Below are 23,645 nucleotides of genomic sequence, written 5' to 3'. Positions count from 1 at the left end.
TCCAGTGAGGAAAGTTGTTTTCCGCTCTAGCGAGCACACACGCTCGGAGCTTAAGTCGACGCGACGGCGAACCCCAAGGTTCAGCATGAATGTTTATTCGTCCATCGATCGTCAGTAACGGCTCTTCGGCCATCTCTCGTTCAAGCATGACGCATCGCCGCGCCGAAACATCTCGAAGCAATCTCAAGAGTTACGACACACGGTACACGGCCGTATCACTGCAGTGTGTTAGATATCGAGCTCAATGACTGTACATGCGTACAGTGGAACGATAACAATCCAGTAGCAGCTCGCGACAAGTACTGTCTCGCAGCACGATGCCGGCGGCTGGAAATTGCGCCTTACGAAAATTCAACGCCGGGATCATGTCCGCGTGCGTGATCGGTCTCGGTTTGTCGTACTACGCGTACGTCGTGGAGACCAAGAAGGAGCAGGACGACTCGTACAAGGCGATGTGCGACATCTCCGAGAGCATCACCTGCACGAAAGTGTTTGCGACTGAGTAAGCGAGTTTTAAGCATCTGCCGTGTTGGCGGTTCGCCAATCCTAACGTGTGATTAGGAAACGTGATTAAACGTGCGCGTTAATCTATGACAGCGTTGCGATATTCACCGGCAGTACTGAAAATATGTAGTTTAATTTATGTACGTATACTAAAAAATAAATTTTCAATATTGGCAGTAAATATCGCATAGCCTTAATCTTCCCAAATAGCACAGATGATCGGTTATGAACTAAAGGTTTTCACGAATCCTTTTTGAGTTCATGTCCCGCTTTTGGACATGTGTGCTGTATGGGTTGTCTGATTGTGATTGTTTCTTTATTGACTATTGAGTAGCTCCCCTATTGAGTGAACGTAAATAAAATTCAGGATCAGTGTATAAATGCAATCCCTGTAAAGCTTTGCTAATTTTTTGAAGACATAGACTACTTCAGACATAGATGTTTCACGACGTGGCAATATATATAATGATATCGGTATATAAATAATATTTTATTTAACATTGAGAAGTTTCATGCATTATGAGGCAGAGGATCACGACGGACACGACGCATCGATTCATACGTCATGAATAATAATTACATAAGACACAAAGATGATTGTCGCTGAACAAGAGTTGTATGAAAAACTTTTACATGTCCAATGACTATTCTCATTTGGCTGGTATTTTGGACTTTCAAACAATTAATTTTATATAGAATTTTGGCTCAGATAATAGACACACGTGAATATCATTATTTTATCTTTAGTAGTTTTGAAAAATAGTATTTTATTAGTGTAATGTAATCGTGAACGAAGAAAGTGGAGGAGAGGGAGTCAGCAATCGAGGGTCTGTTTTATATTGCTGAACTGGCTGCACCAGTTCGGAGTTTATCTTTTTCACTCCACACTGGAAGGGGAAAAAGATAAACTCTGAACTAGTGCAGCCAATTCAACAATAGAAAACAGACCCCGAGTAGCAGCGACATGACACCATGCATTCAGCCATAATGCTGTATTAACCGCGCGAGTTTTTAAGCGCGATACATCGAGATTAATAACATGCAAGGAGAATAAACGTTAGACAAGATACAAAATGAAATAACGTGATCGTAAAATTATTCGAATTGATGATCGTAAATAATCGCAGAATTATTTCGGAACAAGATAATAAAAAAATAATAACGTCTCGTATTTCAGATATGGCAAGGGATTCGGACTGTTCCCAAAAGATTCCGTGTTTAACGTCCCAAATTCTATATATGGTTTAGCATTTTATACTCAGTTTGCAGTTTTAAGTATGTATTCGATTACACTTGTCCACGCGTGCACACACGCGCCTTACGTAACAATGATAAAATCTTTTTTCTTTTCAGGTATGATTAATAACTACGCCTGTACGGCCACTATTGTCGTTCTGGGAATACTATCTAATATTGGTTCGATATACTTAATCCATATATTATATCTGTTTAAATACATCTGTGTTGTATGCGTTAGCACGTATATTGTAAACGCGGTGATCACGTATCTCGCCATTAAGAAATTTCGGAAATTGACCGCAGGTGATACGTACAAAAAAAAGATGAAGTAATCTTAAAGAGATTAACTACATTTCTTTTGCGATCGACTTGAAAAAATATAACAATTTATTATAAATGTAATATTATTTTCTATTTGCGCATAGAATTTATACATAATATAAATACAGATTTTTTTTATAGATAAACATGAATTCTCAGCACTCTTTCTCTTTCTCTGTCTCTTTCTTTCGCTATAACGAAAAAGGCTGTGAGGCACTTTTGTCACATTATACAATACAAACAACTCAGTGAATTTTTCTGCGTTATAGTTTACGTAACATTTTATATAAAAGGTATACAGATAAATACCAAAGGTATAAAGATAAATATAAAGATAAATACAAAGGTATAAAGATAAACACAAAGATAAGAACTTGTTTATATATTTATATTATATTATTGTAAATCAACAGTATAAACAATAATATAAATAATATCGCATCTATATGAAACTTGTATATTCATTTATTAATAAAAATTATGCGCGATAACGAATATGCAGAATGTCCCGCGATAATTCCTCTCAAGGCTATCGTTTTTATTACCGCGATTGCGGCATGAAAAATATACATATTTCAGATTACCAAAAGGAAATATTATTAAGAAGATGAGAAAAGTACGCGGAGCATTCTGTACATTATATATCGAGAATAGTAATGACCTTTACATATTCCGCTTTGTGTGAATGTAATTTAACTGTTGAAAAATGTGGCACATAAACGTAAAATTAAAAATGTACGAAACATTTTGTAATATTTAAAAAGTTTTAGCAATTGTTATCGATTCTACTTTAATGTACTTTAATGTACTCCGTATGATCGATTTCGGAGGACGTGACTTTCACGTCCTCGACTCCGATAGATTCCATGTTAAATAATTCATGAGAACGATGTCGTGTACATATCGCACGGTATCTAGAACTTAATATTTTTCTTGTCTACGAATAAAACGTCGACTATAAATAGTAGCTGCAACACCTTCTAATTTCTTGAACAGTTTCCAGAGGATGTGTCTGTCTCTACGATTGCTACTATTTACGTCACGCCTACAATATTCCACATTAAAACGCGTAACGAGGTGATACGTGATAACGTAGAAAATAAGTCAACTATTTAATAAGAATAAATTTAAAAATTTAATTATCTACAAATATTTGAATATGGTAGCCGTCAGTGACGCAATTAAAAACGGGGGCAAAGGAAAAAGAGGAGGGCACCGATAACCAAAGGGAAAAAAAAGTTTTAATAAAAGTTTTAAAAGTATAAAATTATTGAAAGCACATATGCATCGGAATTTACAATATATGTAAAACACAAATATAATTCATTACTTTATCAGACTTTTCGCTTCTCGCTCAAGACTTGTATCGTTTACGCTTTGGGACGCTCTTCGGACACGCGTATTTGCGGGGAAAGAGAAGAATAGCGCAATTTAACGTCCAAAAGAAGGATATATACGGTTTATATATTATTGGCCACTTCAATATTTACCATCTCTTAACAGATCCCTGTTACTACGGCTAATGCTGGCGAGAATGCCGGGGCTCTTGAGCGGCGGCGTCTCGTCCAGGCGGTTCAGGTGCAAATTGGAGGTATATGGTGCGCGGACCGGCGCGTCGACGCCGTTTTTGTCGGCCTCGACGTTAAAGCTCTTGCTGCGTAACAGCGATGACTTGTATGTACGTTCGGGTTTCGGCGGTGCCTGAAGCGTGCTGTACGCGGGCGTCACGTTCACCTTGGGCGACGTGCTCACCGTATTCTTGATCGATATGTTGATCATGCTGCTGTGCTGGCCCGTTTTGCCGGGTGTGCCGTGCCTGCCGACGTTCGCCTGGTGTCGTCTGATCTGCGAGCGTGCCGATTGTCCAGCATTAGCGGAGTGCAGGCTCCGCGGTAACGTCTGGGTGGACCGGAGGTGCTCCTCCCTCTCGTGATCGCCGGCCAGTCTGCTGGTGGACTTGCTAAACCTGCCGAGGGAGCTGGAGGCGACGCTGAAACGCGGTCGTTTCCGAAAGGTGATTGCCGAGTCGTGCGGGACTTTCTCTCGTCGACGACTTGCGGCGACGATCGAATGAAGCCTACCGAGCCGATATATATACGTTTCGATTCCCATGCGTCCCTTCATGCAGCCTTCACCCCGAAATCGAAGCACGAATTCGCCGTGAATGCGACTTAAAGACACCCAAGCGATTTAGACGTTCGCACTTTGCTTGCTCCTGAAGCTCGCACAACTAACTCGACGTTCTTTGGCGATCGAGCGGCATGAGATAGCGAGTTGTCGTCGTCTATTCACGATGACAGATTCTGATCGTGAGACAAATTTTTACTGACAATACGTGAAAGCGTGAAATATCTTCGAAACGCTATGTCATTCTTAACAATCATTCATGCATAGATAGATAGAGAGCCTCGAAAGTGTCTCGAATTAAATTTGATCCCTTGCACTTTCGATTCGCAATCGATTTTCCCTCAGTGAAAATCACCATCATTCATAATTCTTTACCATTCTTCTTTACATATTTTTATATATTATATGAATTATATCTTTAATCCAAATTATGTACTTCGAAATAAATATCATTTAAAACTAAATAAAAAAAATATTATCTGATCAATTTCTATAATTTAATTTATAAAAACTTCCTTATAAACCTCAATTAGTGTAATAACTCTTTAAATATACCAATTTAAGTAACTCTTTAAATAACTCTTTAAATACCGATCAAAAAAGAACAGACAGATAGAAAGACAGAAGACTTATAATATTTTATAAAAGACACCACTATATGTACAGTCATGTGTTATATGAAGATATTTCAGTAGCAAGCGCAGTAATAATAATGATAAGGAGCAATATCAATCATAGCGCAATCTAATTTAAATAGGGGAGAAGTTATCAATCAAAATTTGTCTCGCTCTCACTACGTCGTATATCGAGTACTTCGATTACCTGTGCTCGGAATCTACGGCAATTTTACCAGAGCCGCGCGGTCTTCCTTGTCGCAGCCGATCTCTGTCCTCCTCGTATCCTTTTTCACGGCCATAGATACTACCGCCGAAAGGATCCTCGCCCAAGTAGTACCTCTGCAAGGGCGGCGGCGTAGATTCGCTGCGTTGCCATTGTTCCTGGGGACCATGATCGGCCGTCCTGGTCTTCGTGACTTTGTTCGACGCGTTAGTGTTCCGCGGCGATCGCGGCGGTCTCTCCGGTGGTTTGTCCTCCGTCGTGTCTCTTTCGCTGACGAAAGGAATGTTCCTATCGATCACGTTGTATTGCAAGTAGGTCGGCCCGTTGTCATCGGTCTGCGTCAATTGCGAGGTCGAACCACCGCTCCTCTGTTTACTCTTTCTCTCCGTGCTGGCTGAACGTAATTTGCCCACCAGCTTCCGAAAAGATTCGCCGATCTTATACTTAGCTCCATGATCTGCGAGTAGATTTATAGTGTTTTATTATTATATATAATGCATACACAATTATAATAATTAATAATAATGATGGTGTTAACAATCTTCTCTGCTACTGATGTTATCGTTTAGCTTTTATTATTCATTTCTTTTATAGTTTGATTGTAATAATGTTTGATTTAATTTAGAATATTTTAAATTAAAGTACTTAATAAAATCATAAATTTATAATTATAGAGTATTTTTGTAGCTTATTGCTTCTGTTTCGAATTAATTGTGAAAGAAGACTTGCTCTTTGATGTTCTTGAACTATCCGACTTCTTCTCCTCGCGACCGTTTATCGGTGATTTCGGTGAGATGGATCGCGATCTTGGCGAGGTACTTCTGAAATCGCGTTCGGGAGTCTGTGCTTGAATGTCGCGATTACGGCTCTCCCAAGTTCTTTGCACCACGTGTACCGGACTTGAAGTACGACCCGCCGGCTCGTTCGAGCTGATCTTTTCTTCGGATTTTGTCCACTACAAAAAGATTATAATTAAACTAAACTTTCAGCGAATCTAATACTACGTATCTTCTCGTAAATTAATTATTTTAAAACGATAATTTCACAACGAAGAAAAAAATGTCTCTACCTGTTCTTTCGATCTTCGACGTATAGGTGGGGAAGGCGTACATTGTCGTTCCTCGACAGAATCCTGATATTCACGTCTGAACGATTCGTAAGTTTTCGAATGCGATGATTCAACTTGATTTCTCTTCTGTCCGTGGAATTGTCCGTTGGCACGTGGAGATTCCACGTACCGAGCTGGAGAGTTCGATCGCGCATGATTTTGCTTCTCTGTGTAGAATACATTATATTCACGTTAGCTCGAATTCGTGTACCAATTGATATTTATTGCGATAAAGCTGCAATCAGGTTGATTATTTCCTAAACTTTATGTAATAATATGTGTTTATTATTTCTCTTTCTTTTTAAGAAAATTTTGTAACTTTATATTTCACTACACATAAAAATAACGTTTTATATTATAATATGTGAAGTTAGAGATTAATTGTTTTAAATTAATACTCGAAAAATACTTTTTCTAATAAATTTCTCTTTTCCACACCTTTCCCTTGATATCGTTCCGACCATTCGCTGATTCCATGAAAATATCCTGAAGGCGAATTCGACTCTCGATCACGTCGCTGATTACGACTGGAACTTGTATTCTGATAATCGCGCTCCCTCGGTGCGCAGGATTTCATGGTGACATTGATGTAGCTCGTGTTAGTGCTGGTCGGAAGAGGAGAATCATCGGCGTCGAGAGACCCGTGCGAGGAACGCGAATCGCTGCCGAAGTGGCTTTCCAGCCACTTCGACGTTTCGAATTTCCTCGCCTCGTCTTCTTCCTCAAGATCCAACGGTTTCTTTGTCAGAGCGTCTTTCCGGGCGGCATCCGAGAAACCTGTCATAATTAGTAATGATTTTTTGGAGAAGAGAAACGTATATCGGTAGAAGAATGACATCTCGATGTTCTCTTCAATAGACTTCAATCCTCCAAGACAATAAAAACAACTTTTGTTGTTTTGTTGAATATAAAATTTATTTTTTATTAAAGGTAAAGGCCATTGCACGTAACAAAGTTTTAGTCATAATCGTAAGGCCGTAAGAAAATAGACCGATCACACTCGATTATTCCTCGAGCTCAAGGAGAATAATCGACTGTGATTGGTCTATTTTCTTACGGCCTTACGATTATGACTAAAACTTTGTTACGTGCAATGGCCTTAACACGCAGCAGTCTTGAGGATGGAAGAGGAATTCAGTCAGTTTATCTCTCAGCTATCAGATTATATGTATACTTCAGTACCATTCACGATTATCCGTTGACCTCCTGGTCAACCATTCGTAAACATGTGGAACGCGGCGATAAGAAATCAATGTAGAAAGGCGCGACGTACCGGGATACTTGTGAAAACGAGTCGTCCGCATGCCCGTCGGTGATGGTGACCAGTCGCCTATTCGTTCTCCTTCGGTTGTCTCTGCGACGTAGCGCATTTCTCGGCCGACTCTCTCGCCGGCCGAGATGTAGTCCACCACGTCCTCTTCCCTCTTCTTCACGTATCTCTGCGAGCTTTCCTTCTTCGTTTCGGAGGCCTCGTCGTCGTCGTCGTTCTTCCCGTCGTCCGGGACCTCGTCGTCTTTAATCTGATGCGAAAACGATCAAGCGTTACTTGCAACTGTGTTTCTCCAACTCATGCGATATTAAAATTATACAAATATATTAATCACGTATTATTGTAGTTAAATATTGTGTAGAATTAAATATTTTCTTTTACAGTTTGTAAAAGTAAGCGAAGGTAATTCGAGACAAAAAGTGAAAAATGACGGCAGGAGTATATTAACCAGTTTTTGCTGTTGCGACGCTCACCTCTTCGTGCTCGACCGTTCGCTTCTTCTCGGTAACGATTAATCCATCAGCCTTCAGTTCCTTTTTCTCCAAGGTCTTCTCGGTGTCGATGACCTTGTTTGACCTAGTCGTGTGCTGAATGACCCGCGGACCGGACTGCGGCGCCAACTGTTTCGAAGATTCGACAAGGGCGACTCGCAAGTCGCCCCTATTGTTACGCACCGCCTTTTGATATGCCTGAAAACCAGATGTAGGGCTCGCATTAACCCTCTTCGAAAACTCGCGATCAGTGTTATTGTCTCTCCGCGAGATATTTCTCCCATATAAACATATATATACCCCAAAATCTTGTCACGGTAAACCGGCTAGTCGAGCTGTTTTTCTCTTTTTTCCGCAAAAGTGTATTACTTTTGAAAAGGAATAGGACGATTAAGGGCTCAGACACAATGAGAAAAATAAGGAATAAGATAAAGAAATAAGGAATAAGGCATGTTGCATCTCACTTTAATGTACGTGTACTGAAGTGAGATGCGACATTCCCTTATTCCTTAATCTTATTCCTTATTTTTGTCATTGTGTCTGAGCCCTAAGAACAGTCGTAATGGGGTAAGTGCACGCAATCGTATATCGATAAATGTGTAAAAGCATGCAAATGATAGAGGAAATCGTAACGATAAACCAGAAAATTATCTTTACAAGTTTGAATTAATAGACGCTTATTTGACACGCAGAACATCTAGATTAAACTTAGGTAATAGAAACGCGACGGCAATGATAATTATCGGTTACCGCTCTTTCGTCCGGTCTAAAATAAGGCATTCTGCGATAATTAATCAACAAAGACACGTCATGTTTCAATATTATATTAATCATTGATTTAATTTTTAATTTTCTCTCTTTCTCTCTCTCTCTCTCTCTCTCTCTCTCTCTCTCTCTCTCTCTCTCTCTCCCTCTCTCTCTCTCTCTCTTGCCTTCATTTTTTATATATTTATGATTTTCTCTTAAAATATCACATCTAACAAATTCGATGCTCGCAACACCGATTTCCTCAATCCTACTAAAGTGAAATCTACATGTCGAATGGTTACGTATTAACGTCTATACCTATACGTGTCATCGGACAGATAAATTAAAAATTACGCAAAGCGCCGGTTGCGATGACACAACACGATTCTCCAACCTCCGCGCCGTCGAAAGACCGAGACTTAGTATCTGAACACGCCGAGGACAATGACGAGCATGATATAAACCGTCGCGATATATACCGGATTAACTGTTCGCCATGCGACACTATATACTCTCAATCGAACCTGATGTGTTCCGATCTACTTGCAGCGAATGCGTGTATATATGCACTTCGGAACGAGTCCGCGATCCGTCCAATTTCGATGCAACAATGCGATTATACCTTCTGCGATTATCTCGTTAGGGAGAAGACACGACACGTCCCGCCGCGGCACGTCGCGTCCGATTAGGCGATCTTTCCTCCCGCGGATCAGTTCTCCCGGCGTCTGTCGCGCGAGGAGTGAGGACGACCGATCCTGTTCGGCGACGAGGGGAATCTCGAGATTATAAAGGATCAAGACCAGCACGGTGGAGCAGACGAACACCGGCGAATTCCAGACGGGGACGACACCCCGTCGCCGATTCCGCCGACTAGAACGAGCGCGGGACACTATCGCGGGATCGGCTATTCGCGGCTGATCGCACCCGCCGCGGTCGAGAGACGTGCGGAACAGCTGCTGAGACTGCGGCTGCGGGCATCTCATGGCTCCTTCATCGCCATTGGGTGAAGGGAGAGCAAAATCGAGAGATCATCGACTTCCACTTCTTGAGATCCCTTTCCCTCTCTTTCTCTCTCTCTCTCTCTCTTTGTCTCTCTCGCTTTCCGCGATCCCCCTTCTTCCTCGCTCACCCGCGTTCCCCGCGGTTCCCTCTCTCGCTCCTCCAGCTCCGCCGTTCGCCGTTTAACTCCGTCCTTCCTTCGTCCTCTTCGTCCCAGAACCATTCGACGACCTCCTCCGTCCGGAATCGTTCATGCGCGCGAGAGCGTCTCCTCTCTCGCGTATATTACCCGTTGCCCCGTCTTTCGCAATCCCGGGTAGGTACTCCTCTCCCGGGTATCCCCGCGAGGTTTGTGAAACCTCGTTGCGAATTTACGTGGATGCGGTTGCATACCGCGTAGATTGATATCGGGGGGAGAGCGAGAGCTTTTTTTCGGTACCCCGAGAGCTATTCTTGGGCCTGTCTATCCGCATTAACGCGTTAAACGTGTACTGTGTTATTATGACACTCAGAACGTAACACGTACGATCTATTGCTGTTAACTATGTCAAACGACGTAAACGTCAAGCTAACATTCTTAATTTATGGTTCGTGATTAGCATCGGAAATGAACGCGATAATAAAATCAGAAACTGACATGTTTCTTTAGAAGTAAATGAATATATATATATTATGCTCTTTTAATTACACGATCTTGCCTACAGGTATTCGCGATACTTAAATAAAATCGGAGAAAAATTAAATTCAAAAGATATTAAATTTAACAGTTTATATTCTATCTCTCAATCATGGGCTCTTAAGCTTTTAAGTCAGAGAAATACGCACAATTAATTAAATATTGCTCTCTCAATTAGTTTTAAGTTAAATTTACGTTAGAAGGTAAAACGGATAAAACAAAGAGAAGGTTCTAATCTGAATATATAAGACGCTTCTTGATCGCCACACGTCAAACTTCTAAAAATCTTTACAGGAAAAAGTTAGGTTCGAGAAGCTTTTCAAAGTTACGATACATTTCGATCTTTAAAAACAAAAACAATGAGTTTGATTCGCCAGTTAAAAATTAAAAAATTAACGTAGGTAGCTTTTTTAGATCGACCCAACTGGCAAAATTTATTGATATATTCCATACTTTTGATCTTTCTCGGTATTGATATATTTCATCATTTTGATCTTTCTCGGTATAGGTTCTTGGCATTAGAACCGTAATTTCCCGACAAAAGATGCGACGATGAGATCTCCCGCTGAGAAATATCGCTCGAACGCGGGCGCGGGGCGCGCGTGCCTGTTTTCCTCAGCTTTGCAAATGATTTCGTAACACAAACGTGAAGCGAATATATCTGGCGCCGCGCTGACCGAATCTCGCCGAGCTAAGACACGGTCGACTCTCGCGCGAGCTATCAGACGGGACGAGTCTTTGGAGAACAAACAGCGCGACCTTTTCGCGGCGCGTGACGCCGCCGCCGCCGCGCCGCGGGAAAGGGAATGCTCGTACAGCCGCGTGTTCCCCCCGCGGCACGCGCAGGTGGAATTCAGGTGGTGGGTGTGTCACGGGTGCATATATATGTATATACCTCATCCGAGATATCTCCCAACTGCTGACGATCCTCCGTCTCGAGTCTCTCCTCGATCTCCTCACGGCTCCTCATCACCGTCTCGTTCAGCTCCTTTTGCACGATGTTACCGCCATTTCCGGTCACAATACCACCTGCCGCCGCCGGCCGCCAGTCGACCTCCCGCGGTTGATCCCCGGTCGTGCGTTTCTAAACACCGGTTCGCGGACCAGTTAAAAGCACGTTTCCTTACGGGCGCGCGATAGGTACTACAAAGGAAGCCGATTCTGATACGCAAATGTATGCAGAAATCAATGAACAATGGATGTGTCGAAAGGACATGAGAAGAAGGAAATTCTGGGCGACTGTTGCTCGTTACATCTTTCGTCTCGTAAAAATTATTACGATTAAAACGCGATCTGGGATCTTCTCGAAGGACAGAAATGATAGAAAACTTTGAGATATATGAACAATTTATAGCATTATTGGATGGATAGATCTCAAGAGTTCATGATTATTTATGTCATTTGTATATTTATCGTCAAAATTTATATAATATACTATATTTATCTTGAGCTAAATTTATTAACGGGCTTATACTATTCGATAAATATGCAAACCTCCTGGGTCGTATGTTCCTGCTGCTCGACATCTTCGGTCGTGTTCGTGGTGACAAGAGGTCCGGAATCGACGACGACCTCGCCATCCTCGAGGACGACCTGCCGCTTCACCCTCGTCTCGATCTGCCGCGTGGTGGTAATCTCCTTTTTCTTGCGGGTCTCCCATTCCTCTGAAAGGCGGAAGCGGGTACTTTTTCAGCCTGGCTCGCAAGACCGGCATTGTTTCGCAAAACTAATTTCTCGGTCCCGAACAAACGGACATAAAACGCGGGTTGATGAGTCGACGATGCCAGAGGGAGAGGTGTCTTTTGTGCCTCTGTCGACATCGCTGTCAATTATCGCACCTTTGCAACCGTCCGAATGAACGGAAAAACAGTTATAATACTTGGCGTAAACAGTTATTTTTGCGAGCGTGATGTTTGCCAAATAGAACAGAATCAACAAAAGAGGACCCTTTCGGTTAATTTACTTTTCCAAAAGCTCAGATATATCTATCTAATCTTTTGTTTGAACGACAAAGATGAGGGTTCGGCGGTTCGGCAGGTGTAGATCTAGGCCATTCAAATATTAGAAACTTTTGGGTCGGGCATTAATTTCTTTTAACGTTATTGATGCATCTTGAAAAGCGGAAATTTAAACTCCTCAAGATTACAAAAAGATAAAAAATATTCTAGTAAAATAATTCTTTATGAATAAATATGTATTAGAATATCTGTCATCTTATATTTTTTGTACGCAATAATATATTTACCGTTCTTTTTCTGTTCTTCTATTTTATGTTAATAGTGTCGTTTTAATAAACTTTTAATTTGCACGCTGGCGGCATAAATGACCAGATTACCATTTTCGCTCGTAGATTAACATTTCTGTTCGAGGAATTTACCTTCTTTGATTAATGCCACGGAGTTCTCAGGGTCAACCTGAAAAAGGAAACAATACGTATGTAAATCCGCCTACGAGCGAGAGCTCGTCGAAGAAGCGATTCCTTTCGGCTAAGGACATTCCGGGGAAGTTACGCGAGAAGTACGTCTACCGCAAATAACTTCGCCGTAACCGCTTTCTTACTCCATGTTACACGCGACTAAACTCCTGACCGACACCCGGCAGATTCCAATCCGACAGGGACGTTAACGTGAAGTAAGATCATTCGCAAGATCGACTCTGGCGAACGAACGCGCGAGTGATTCGCACGGGATTGTGTCCGACACAATTACGCGAATTACAGTCAATCAAGAATAATTAATCAAAAACATTTTAATGTGCTGGAGATTTCAGTGATTTGAACGAAAATATCTTTAAAGAAAGCCGTTAATCGTACATAGAAATTTATCGAGTATTTATCTATCAAAGCGTGAAGTTTTTTATTCAATAAATATTGTGACCAATCTTCCGTTCGACCAATTCTATTTTTTTATCCATTTTCCAAATTTTTATGTTGATCTCTCAGATTTATTCTTAAATTATTTCGACATCAGATCAGTACATATCAGATTTTTCGAACAGGTACCAATGTAGGCGCGAAAGTGTGAACTTTGAAGGAGAAACGCGCGAGTATCTGAGAAAATGCATTCTGAAGAGGCCGGAGAAAATGTTACTCACGAGAATAGAGGAGTGGGTATTCGCCGGTGGACGGGCCTCGTATCGGCGTGTCGAAATCACCTCCATCATTCGATCATGTCTGCTACGGGGTCCTGATGTTCCTGTCGGCTTATTCGGTCCGTCGTTGCGAGAAGGTATTCAGCTGCCAAACCGTGAATAATAACGTTTCGGCTCACGCCCTATTACAATTATATCAAAATGATAATTAATTTGCGTAAAGTAGTCAGAAAGCAGGAGATAAAAGTGCCAATAAAAGCGAACGCTTTGGTTAACGATGTCCCCTTCAATTAGAATAATAATATTTTCATTTTAACCAAGATAAAGTAGAGGATGAAGCTTTGAGGGAAAAGAAAGGGAATTTCAAAGTAGGTATTAAGAAAAATACTCCGGTCACTCTGACTAATGATTATCTTGCGCGACATCGAAGATCTTTGAAGGAATTATGTTTGATATTATGGTTGCCCGGTATTGTATACGTCAGATGTGTCACGGTGACGCTAAAAGCGTCACTGTTCCTTCGGTAATACGGGATTCGATTTGAGATATTAGTCCTGCCGCCCCGAGCGCGCCATCCCTCTTCTCAATTCTTCCGCTACGTCGACGCGCATGTGAGGAACACGTAGCTCGCGGACCTGCAATAATTCATCGGGAAGACTCTCTCTGATGCGTAGAGAGAGAGAGAGAGAGAAAAGCCGAAGGCCGCGGTGGCACGCGGGCCTGCGGTCGCGGCCACCTCGATATGGTACGCGCGATACGATATCGAGATGATCGTGGTGGCTAAAGACACCACGTACGGCCGGTTGCTGTATGTATGTCCCATATCAATGGCGTAAGTTAGCGGTCCCCAACCTGCGGTCCGCGGGTCAGATTCGGCTCCCTCTCCTCCGCCCCGTGAAATTTTGTCCAGCCCGCAAAGAAAAATCGACGTTATAATATAAAAGAATTATAAATAAAAGAATAATGAAAATATTTTGAAATCAACGAATAAAAAAGGAGGCACGGAGCCACAACAAGGTGTTTATGTCATAATATTTAATTAAAATAATAACTTACATACTTTTCGGTCTGTCATCAAACTATCATTCATTTATCAGTGTAATAAATTAAATTTAAAATATAAAAACCGGAAAAGATTTTATTTCTATATCATTTTCAAAATAAAATTTATCCGGTCATTACAAAAATTTTAATATGGCCCTGTTGATAAAAAAAAAGGTTGGGAACCCCTAGCGTAAAAATGATGCGCGAGTGACTTCTCCTACAAGCATTCGCGAGTCCTTGATCGGGGAGTTCGCACGGATTGAGTTGTCTGTTCGACCGAAAGGATAATTAACGCGTAATTGAAGAACGATTAATTTCTCGCTGCGGCTCTTGAGATAATAATTCCTGAAACTGAAAAAATCGGAGACTAGCAATAGAATGAGCGGTGAGTGATCTTTCATGGATATTAAAAATAACAGAAAATACTAATACGAGAAATAGTAGAGTATCATAATACTGAAAAAGAAAAACGAGAAGAGTTTACACCAGATTTAGATTTTCTGATCGCAGTGATTCAAGTATCAATATATACAGATTGTGTACTCTCTGTAATATTTGACTATTCTAAGATACTTGGCTCAGCTTCATCGAGCTTCATAAGCTTAACTACCGCTTCATCACGAGAGTTTCACGAACGGAGCGATTTAATCCGTTTTAAAAAGAGCTTTGCCTACGCCTCTGAACACTTGTGTCCTTGCGGTTGGAATTACGCACGCGTTCTCCCCACCTGAGACTATGGACAGGTACGTGTAAGTATTTAGATTCTTTTCTACCTTTAGGATCTACGATCGTAAAGTGTAGTTTTGAAATGACTGCACATTAAATGTGCTTAATGTGATTTTTAAACACTTCATAGGAGTCCGCGGTACGTATACAAAGTACAGTTGTCGTATAATCTCTTAATGCGCTATACGATACCTAACTTATTCAGTACTGCTAATTATAAGTCTTTTAATTGCGCGACATTATAATTATGGTGCTTATTGTATCGTGCAATTAATCATACAGGAGAAAAGCCAAAAAATTGCAATAAGCAAATCAAATTTTGTAATAAATTACATCGTGGATGTAATCGTCGCTCAAGGATTATTTTGTATAAACATGTTTAAAAATTAACATTTCTTGATTTCTCTGCTTTTCCGCCATTGGGGATCACGTAAACGTCACGCCAATAAAAGTTTCATATCTCATGAATAGATCTAAGAGGACAAGCATGCACTTTGCATTGACAACGTGCTTCTTTGGTAATCCGCCATACGACCATGTCGTTCTCACCTTATTGGATATGCGTGTGACGTCAGGGATGCGTCAGCGCGTAAAAGCGAATAACTCGAAAAGTCCGTGACATTTTACGTACTTGGTCTAGAACAGGATAAACTCGCGAGAGCAACGGTAAAAAATGAGGAATAACGTAACTATCCTTGACAGTAATGGCTCATTAAATTGTACCTTAATAGAAAGCGATAATCTCATTTCTTTTTTCATACGTTCACGGTCGCTCGAATTGTCAATCAATTCTGCCGTGTTTCTTTACGAAGACCGACTATAATGTCCATTTCTATATCAATGCAGATTAACTTTAATCTCGGTTTAACTTACTTTTTGTCTTTTAGGCCCAGTTTCACCAACGATTAATCTCACTCTTCGTCTCTTTCTAAGGGGGACAGTTAGAAAGAGACGAAGAGTGAGTTTAATCGAAGGTCACAGTTAATCGACGTTGGTGAAACTGGGCCTTACTAGTTTTAACAATTAGACATAAGTAATTAAGTGTAGACATAAGTAATTAATGCAACAAGGTTCTTGATATATATAAATTCAAGTATGAACATATTTCTCACAATTCCTTTCATCAATTTCATTCGCGGAATTCGTACAGAGAGATTTTTACCGAGCTTATCACAAATTTCTCACAAATTTATCGTACGCAGGGTTAATCTGCTCGATAAAAATTTATTTTCAGATCATTTTCGAGGCTTAAAGTAAAATTTAAATAAATCTGTGCCTTTGCAGTACTTCAAAGAAAGAAATCTACGATTGAAGACGCATGCACACGCCTGCATCTCTTCGGAAAGCTACATCGATGAGGTTTCACTAACGTCTCATTAACTTTGAACAGCCCCCGATCGCTGCGTAAACGCAACGCGGGCGACGGGAGATTAAATTAGCGTTAATCGACAGTGGCGAAACTCTCTTTCGATAAATAGATACGGGATAAAGCGCGCGCGGAACGTTTGAATCGCCGGCCCGGCGCGTCCTCGCGGTGACTTCAACGCGCGCGAAAACCAGCGATTTAAGCGTGAGCGGACGGCGACGCTGGACACGTGACCTCGCCAAGGACGTCGCCATTTTGGTTGAAAATACGAAGCGGGCTCGTTCGATCGCGCCTCGAATCCATTTTAGGACCGCGCGACACTGACGATCTATCAGATGGGAACGAGGGGGGCACCTTGGCTTTCACGCCAAATACAGCCTGAGGTCGACACTCGCGCGGCAACCGATCGTTATCGGCGGCTGACGATCGCGGGAAAAACCGCCGATAAATCTCGATAAATCGATAAACGCGCGTTTATCGAACGCCCGGATATACTCCGTCGTGCACTGGGAAGATTCTCATCGCTCCTGCCGCACGGCATCGTTATGTAAGAGGCTGACAATGCCACTCGCGTAATATCCTCGGCGAGGAAAAGCCGCTCGCCGATGCGTCGGCCGATCCTTTCTCGGAAACGCGAAATGCACGCGCGTGTCGGCGCCGCGCGTAAAAGAGAGATCGGAGCGTAGGACGTTGGAGCGCGAATAAAACTTTTCGGTGGAAACAAAAAGATGAGAAAACGTGAGAGTAAGAAGGAATGCCGATTGTTTACACTCACCCACACTCCGCGAATCACTCGTTCGCGCTTGTTCTCGCGAGTTGCGTTCAGAAATCTTCGCGGAAATTAGCACCGATTTTCAGCGAAATTAAAGAAAACCGATGTTTTCCTCGACAAACGCTCCTTGCGCTGTGAAAAATTAATTTCTCCACTTTGTTGTAGCGAGGGGACGATTCAAAAGACGCGAACGAACGCGAACGAGCGCGTTGCCTACGACGCGCGGAACGAAAGTACTCGACGAGACGCGCGCCGCATGCTTTCGCGCCAGCGCTCGCGATACTGTCCGGCCGTCGAGTACTCTCTGACGGATCCACCTGGGGCACCTCAGGCTCGAGTCTAGCAGGTGAGGCGCCCCAGAGTGCGTGATTCGCCGTTTTACCGCCTCATGGAACACTCATCCAACACGACGACTCACCTCAGAAAGACAAATATAGAATCCGGCGCATCGTGTCACCGAAATCTTTCGGGCTCCGTGAAATCGGGACCCTCTTCTCTCCCGGAGGTCTCCTAAAAAGGAACGTCTCGGATGCGCGTTAAGTGGACCAGCTTGTCACGAAAGTGCGAATAGTTACCGTGAGAGTTGCGCGGAATTAAGGAACAAACGCGCGTTGGATAATTCATTACAAAGTTTCAGTGTACTCTTGTTACTTACACTTACTGTACACTTACATTGTTAAATTCGTAGTGTCAAATTATCCTCTATTCGAGTGATTTTTAACTATTCCTATAGGTCGCCACTGCTCCTACTCAATATGTCGTTAATTTAAAACACTGGAGTTAAAATAATACTATTTTGTGTTGAAATAATAAATTTCGACACACATGCATAGTTAAAGACAATAAAATGTTATTTAACTCAAGGTATTGGTTTTTTAAATTTAACGGTGTACAAAATGTCTCAAAATATTTTTTTAGAATTCCAAAACAACGATGGAAGTTGGTCACATTCGGAGGAGTACGAAGGCAAGAATATCTCTCTCTATTACATTATTAATCATGATAGACTTTAAGCAGGCTCGGATCTAATTACGCACTCAACTATCGCATCGTTATATTGTAAGTGAAGAACACTGCGCGAATATCAATCGAGAAGATTTTTATGCGCCAAGAAGTTGGAGGCCGTTAGGAATGGATAAAAAAGTAATTGTATTATCGCACGTACATTTGTGTGCTTTAGACTTGTAATACCATCCTTGAAGTGAATCTTAATTTGACTACAAACGAGCAGATCATTTTTCGTTTCACTGATTTTATTCATTGTTCCGAAAGAATTTCAATTTTTGAGCAATATTAGTACATGTAATTGGCTCCATATTATTTATGTTTTCATATCCGAGTTTAACAAAGCTTGAATAAATACAGAAAAAAATATCGGATATTTTCAGCGTGTTCATTAATTTTATTAGATCATCTAGGAAATAATTTTTTATACAGACGAAACAGAACTTTGCTTAGCTTATGCCGAGACTGTCGAGAACGGGGCATCGAGTAGTAGGAGGCGAGGATCGGCGGGGCGAAGCCACTGTAAACAAGCACGTACGCGACAACGCCGAGTACACGCCCGAATGGGCAAACACCGTGTATCTCTGCCGCGATGGCGTTCATCCAATCAGAGATATCGCCGCGCGAAAGACGGAGATTAACGTCCCATTAACCCATTAAAGACCGCGATCGCCTTGAGACTTTTCCGAAGCTTACTCTGTTATAGAATAATCACGCCGACGTCTTTTATCACTTTCAGGATGCTGAAACTAAGAGCGGCGCGCGAGTGTCTGAAAGAGCAAAAGCGTAGCGTGCACAGTTGCGAAATATCACGCCGAAAAATGTCAGACGAGCAGAATCGAGGAGTCCTCTTCGCGAGGGCATTATTATTAATTCTTCATATTGCGTCAGAATGAGCGGACAGAAATAAAAATATCGCAGGAACATTAAATCTGCGAGATATATCCGGTTTAATTCCAGCGTCGTGTAACTTTAGCAAGATGTAGATACTGCGAATACATGACCAAACAAAGAAAGGATAATAAAATTGTACGGTCGAGTAATAATCTACCTGACATTTATAGAGACTATCGAATTTACTTGGAACACGCTTTCGCGATTTACAGACTGGATATTCATAGCCAGAACTTATATATAAGAACGTCTTGAGTTTATCTTCAGATATCCCATAACCAATGAAACGAGTCGTACAGTCTGAAGATAAACCTGAGATCTTAAATATAAAATCATGACTATATGAATGTCGCCCATAGTGTGAGCGACGTTCTGGAAAAAAAGTTTAACCGCGCGACTTCCTGCTACGAGGTCTCTCTCGCCGCAAATATCCGCGCGTTTTTAGGCGTCCCCGAACGGCACCATCGCGATAAGTAAGTAGGTACGTTCCGATCCGCGCGAACGTACATTTTCAGAAGCTCATTCTTAGCGCTCGAGGTCGTTAATATGCAAATGCGCGCGTTCCAGTCGAGCGCCTTATACCGCGGCATCGAATTCGGTATGTAAAAGTGATTCATTCGCGGGTCGCACAATCCGAAATATACGGGTTCCTTCGGCGTTCCACCGGCGCGGCGTTCTCCGTGGAACCGCGATGCTCTCGCGCGGCGATGCCGCGCGCAAGGTCGGCCTGAAATGGCGATCGCTCCCGATGATTAATTAGCCGGCGCGAGAAAGAACATTGGTGTAGAGCGTGCCCCCACATTTTCGCTACAGATCGATCCGTGATACATCCGTCCGACATCCACGCGCGCGATTGCGACAGCGCGAGCGAGTGAGTCAACGATATGACGATCTGCTCTATTTGTCGAGCTGACAGTGCCCCGGAATCGCCGCTGTCATTAGGTCTTTGAATGATCGCTCTGCGATCGGTTATTATGCCGGTTCATTTCTCGCGTCGCCGGACATTACGCGACACGCAATAACGTTCTTCGACTACTCGCCAAGCGTGTTTAGATCACTCGACATTCGCGGACCGACTGGGTCTTGTCTCCGTCTTACTCGAATCGCATCGAAAGGTAGAGAGAGCCCCGCGGGCTCGCAATCAGTTAAAATGATAAATTCAAGTATTAACCGCGGATCGTTATCCGACGAACTTTCGTCGATTCGCTCATCGACTGGCGTAGCCGGGTAATCGGTGCTAATGTATATGCAAAAGTCGCGCGATAACATCGAGATGCTGGTTTTGCGCCGGTACGCCCGCCTCGTATAAATCGACAATAGAAAGCCCGGGACAATCGTACACGAAATGTATCTATTACGCGCCGTTCTCTCCGTTTACGATCATAATTTTCTCGCTTTCCTTGACGGCGATCCGATTCCGCGCAGCCGCGTGCAAATTGTGCAAGTAGATCTCGAAGTTATCGAGAGACCTTGGGACCAAAACATGCGCATTAATCTCGGGGCTAATGCACAATACGTCCGATATACCGGGGAAACGGTGTCAATGTCAATGTATACGCTGAATGCCGCGAGCGCGTTAAATTGTCGCCGTCGCATATTTCTGACAGATCCTTCAGATTGGTTCCTAAAAAACTTGGAAACTAACGGCATATCCCGAGTGATTCCTTCGTTGAGTATGTACTCCTTGAAACGTGTAGAAACTTAATCCTTTGCATTAAAATTATTTCTCGCAAATGGGTTTGGTGTTTCAAATATATTTCATCCTCAATTTCATCTAATCGGCTGATGTAATATATGAATCAAGGAATTTTCATTATTTGGAGGAATTTGTTGGAATCCCAAAAATATATCAATAATAAGTAAAACAGGGCCGTTATGATATGCAATCAATTAGAGAGAAAAACGCCATTTACAGTCCGGACTTGGTAGCCTGATATAATAATATTGTGTAAATTTTATATACTTTTTCTCCAAACTCATTGCATCCATTATCGCATACAGACTCGAATTCTTGAAGAATTACCCACATAGCATGCATATCAAAAAGACGTCCAGAAGATATCCCGCAGATATCCTATCTCCTAAATATATCTTCGGGATATCTTCTGGACGTCTTTTTGATATGCATGCTATGTGGGTATGCAATTGTGCGTGACTATCACAACGCAGTCGAGTCCAATGCGATATAAGACATATAGAGTTAAAATGGAACGTATCCAAATAATAAACTGAGATCAAGCTCCTATTTGCAAAATAATTTTATTTTATTATTTATGACTTAATCTCTTTTATATTATTTTGTATCAGCTGAAGAAGGAATCTCTGTGCAGTTCGAAACGTTCCGTCAAATTTGTTTAGATATAATAATAATAAATCGATAGATATAATAATAAAAATAATAAATAATATTTTACGATTTAGGTGATAAAATCCTAATTTGCTCGTTCACTGTCCTATGATTTTTTTCTCTTCGTAGAACGTATCCCGTGTCTTTTTGATATCGAAATTGATTTAAATTCTCGGTGTTATTTAACATGATAGCCTTCCAAATCAATTCTGTATTCGTTTAACGACGTCGGTCTCGGACACACGTCTCTCCGGACATCTCGGGCACGTACGTAGACGAGTCTAGAAGTCGCGACGGGTTTTACATATATGGATTCGGAAACGTGCCGATCTCCAAAACCGGCCGCGTGAAATGGGTGAGGATCGCGGAATAGAGCGCGAGGCGCGCTCTCGCAAAAGCGGGAGCGTAATTGCTCCCGCGAACTGGTTCAAAGGAGGCGCGCCTCTTCAGGTGCGGCCCAACCGCGGCGATGGCCGAGGAGATGCGGCCGGTGGCGTGACGTCACCAGTCCGGTTTGCACGTCCAACGTCCTCGTTCGTCTGGTTCGTCATTTTAAGGAGCGAGCCTACCGTTCGACGACTGGGATTGTCGAGCGCGACAATAATCTCCGCGTTACGCTATCGCGACGATCCGCGCAAAGTGCGTTTTTTCTATTTTTAACGTTATGTACATCGGAAATCCAAGAGAAACTTTTCTTCCCTTTAACATTCTCAGCGCGACAGCGAACGTTAACGAATTAACAAGATTTTTCGCGCGGCGCCGTTCGCCTTAATCATGAGATCATATGATCATATCTCTCTTCTCGTTTTTGTCCGCTCAGAACGAAAACTTGAACAGCGCGATCTGAAAACGTAAATGTTAACGTTACGATCTTAATCGAAGGAAGATAAGCATCGGGAAGGCGTTAAGCTTCGAGTTAAGTGCCCGCTTGCTCGTTAATCCATAAAATGTCTAACAGCCCGAACAGCCGCTCACTGCAGTAGATTCGCGCCTCGGCTCCCATTTCCCATTCACGGCACGATCGTGTCAAAATTACGCGCCGTGCGGCGCATCGAAAATCGATACCGCTCGCGCGAGATACGTGCCGGCACCTAGCGGTCTGAATTCTCATCAAAAGAAGCGCAGAGGACGCTACTGCGCCGCCGCAGGTCGATCTGGCGTTCCTTCTCTAGGGAAGAAACGAAAAGTACCCTAGTCGCCTAGAGGTCGCGAAATGTCGAGTGTGCCACGTGGGGGGAGAGGAGGGGGCGAGAGGGGGCAAAGACCGATGAGGAAGAGAAGCGGACTAGCGGAGAGAGAGCGAAGCTCGCGGCGCCGTAACGAGTGTTGGCGAGAGCCACGACCCCAGACGAGAGAGACCGTAGGGTTGATTCTCCATTCCGCTTATGTGTGTGTGTTTGTACGGTGTGCATATTGTGTGTGTGTGTGTGTGTGTGTGTATCATATGTGCACCGGAGTAGCGCGGAGCGTAGGGTAATACGCCATATTCTCGGCGGCGCGACAGAGGAGACGAGGATAGGGGCCGGCCAAGACTCTCTCTACGGATGACAGAAATGCATAGGCGTGCGAGCGCGAGACTCGGCGGCGGACGTGGACAGCATCAGCGGCAAAATCGCGTTGTTCGCGCATAACGTTGCTCGCGGGGCGCGTCGGTGCCTCTCGCCCGTGGATCACGGCTCTCTCGCGCCGCCCCTGGTCCTGCACCGCCACCGTTTCTCTCGCTCCCGTCGACTCGTCCGCTCGCTCGCACGCACGCTCGCGCACCCCCGTCTCTTCCCCGCATCCCGCTGACAGCGGTGCCGTACCCCTCGGACCCCTCGGTGGCTAACCTCGGTGTATTTGACGTTCAACGTGTAATACGTGCACACACGGGCGAGTACTCCGCCGCCGCCGCCGCGCCGGACGCTGGAGGCGACGATCAGCAACGATGCACCAGCGACGGCGCGTGTCACGCGTCATCGTCCCGTGACACAAGGCGACGACGACGACGACGTCGTTCGTCACGGTGTACTGTGATACGCGCGCGCTCGCCGCTCTCACGGGGGGGGACGAGGGGGGGGGGGGGGCCCACGGCGACGT

General features: G+C 43.2%; 2 protein-coding genes across 6 annotated transcripts; one reads left to right on the top strand and one right to left on the bottom strand.

Annotated features, from left to right (window-relative positions):
• The first annotated feature begins 102 nt into the window (after positions 1–102).
• LOC139770736 (vitamin K epoxide reductase complex subunit 1-like protein 1) lies at positions 103–2,730 on the top strand. The gene is made up of 3 exons (XM_071702884.1): positions 103–502; positions 1,682–1,779; positions 1,858–2,730. The coding sequence occupies exons 1-3, from the start codon at positions 318–320 to the stop codon at positions 2,073–2,075; spliced, it is 501 nt and encodes a 166-aa protein (XP_071558985.1). The 5' UTR covers positions 103–317; the 3' UTR covers positions 2,076–2,730.
• LOC139770731 (uncharacterized) lies at positions 2,432–23,550 on the bottom strand. Of its 5 annotated transcripts, XM_071702871.1 has the most exons (13): positions 23,396–23,524; positions 17,739–17,869; positions 13,416–13,594; positions 12,700–12,736; positions 11,817–11,986; positions 11,218–11,406; positions 7,883–8,098; positions 7,413–7,659; positions 6,578–6,916; positions 6,101–6,306; positions 5,761–5,986; positions 5,014–5,488; positions 2,432–4,054 (listed from the first exon to the last, which is right to left on the bottom strand). In XM_071702871.1, the coding sequence occupies exons 3-13, from the start codon at positions 13,482–13,484 to the stop codon at positions 3,544–3,546; spliced, it is 2,685 nt and encodes an 894-aa protein (XP_071558972.1). In that variant the 5' UTR covers positions 13,485–13,594; positions 17,739–17,869; positions 23,396–23,524; the 3' UTR covers positions 2,432–3,543. The 5 variants fall into 5 exon arrangements, with proteins under 5 accessions (XP_071558972.1, XP_071558970.1, XP_071558969.1 ...); XM_071702869.1 differs by lacking the exon at positions 17,739–17,869 and having other exon boundaries at positions 23,396–23,550; XM_071702868.1 differs by lacking the exons at positions 17,739–17,869; positions 23,396–23,524 and adding an exon at positions 17,324–17,692.
• Between the last annotated feature and the right edge of the window lie 95 nt (positions 23,551–23,645).

This window comes from Temnothorax nylanderi, unplaced genomic scaffold (genome assembly GCF_030848795.1).
Source record: "Temnothorax nylanderi isolate EJ_2023f unplaced genomic scaffold, tnyl_v1.0 TNYL_tig0032_pilon, whole genome shotgun sequence".
NCBI lineage: Eukaryota > Metazoa > Arthropoda > Insecta > Hymenoptera > Formicidae > Temnothorax > Temnothorax nylanderi.
The sequence above is the reverse complement of the archived record's forward strand: the minus strand, read 5'-3'. Positions and strand labels throughout refer to the sequence as shown.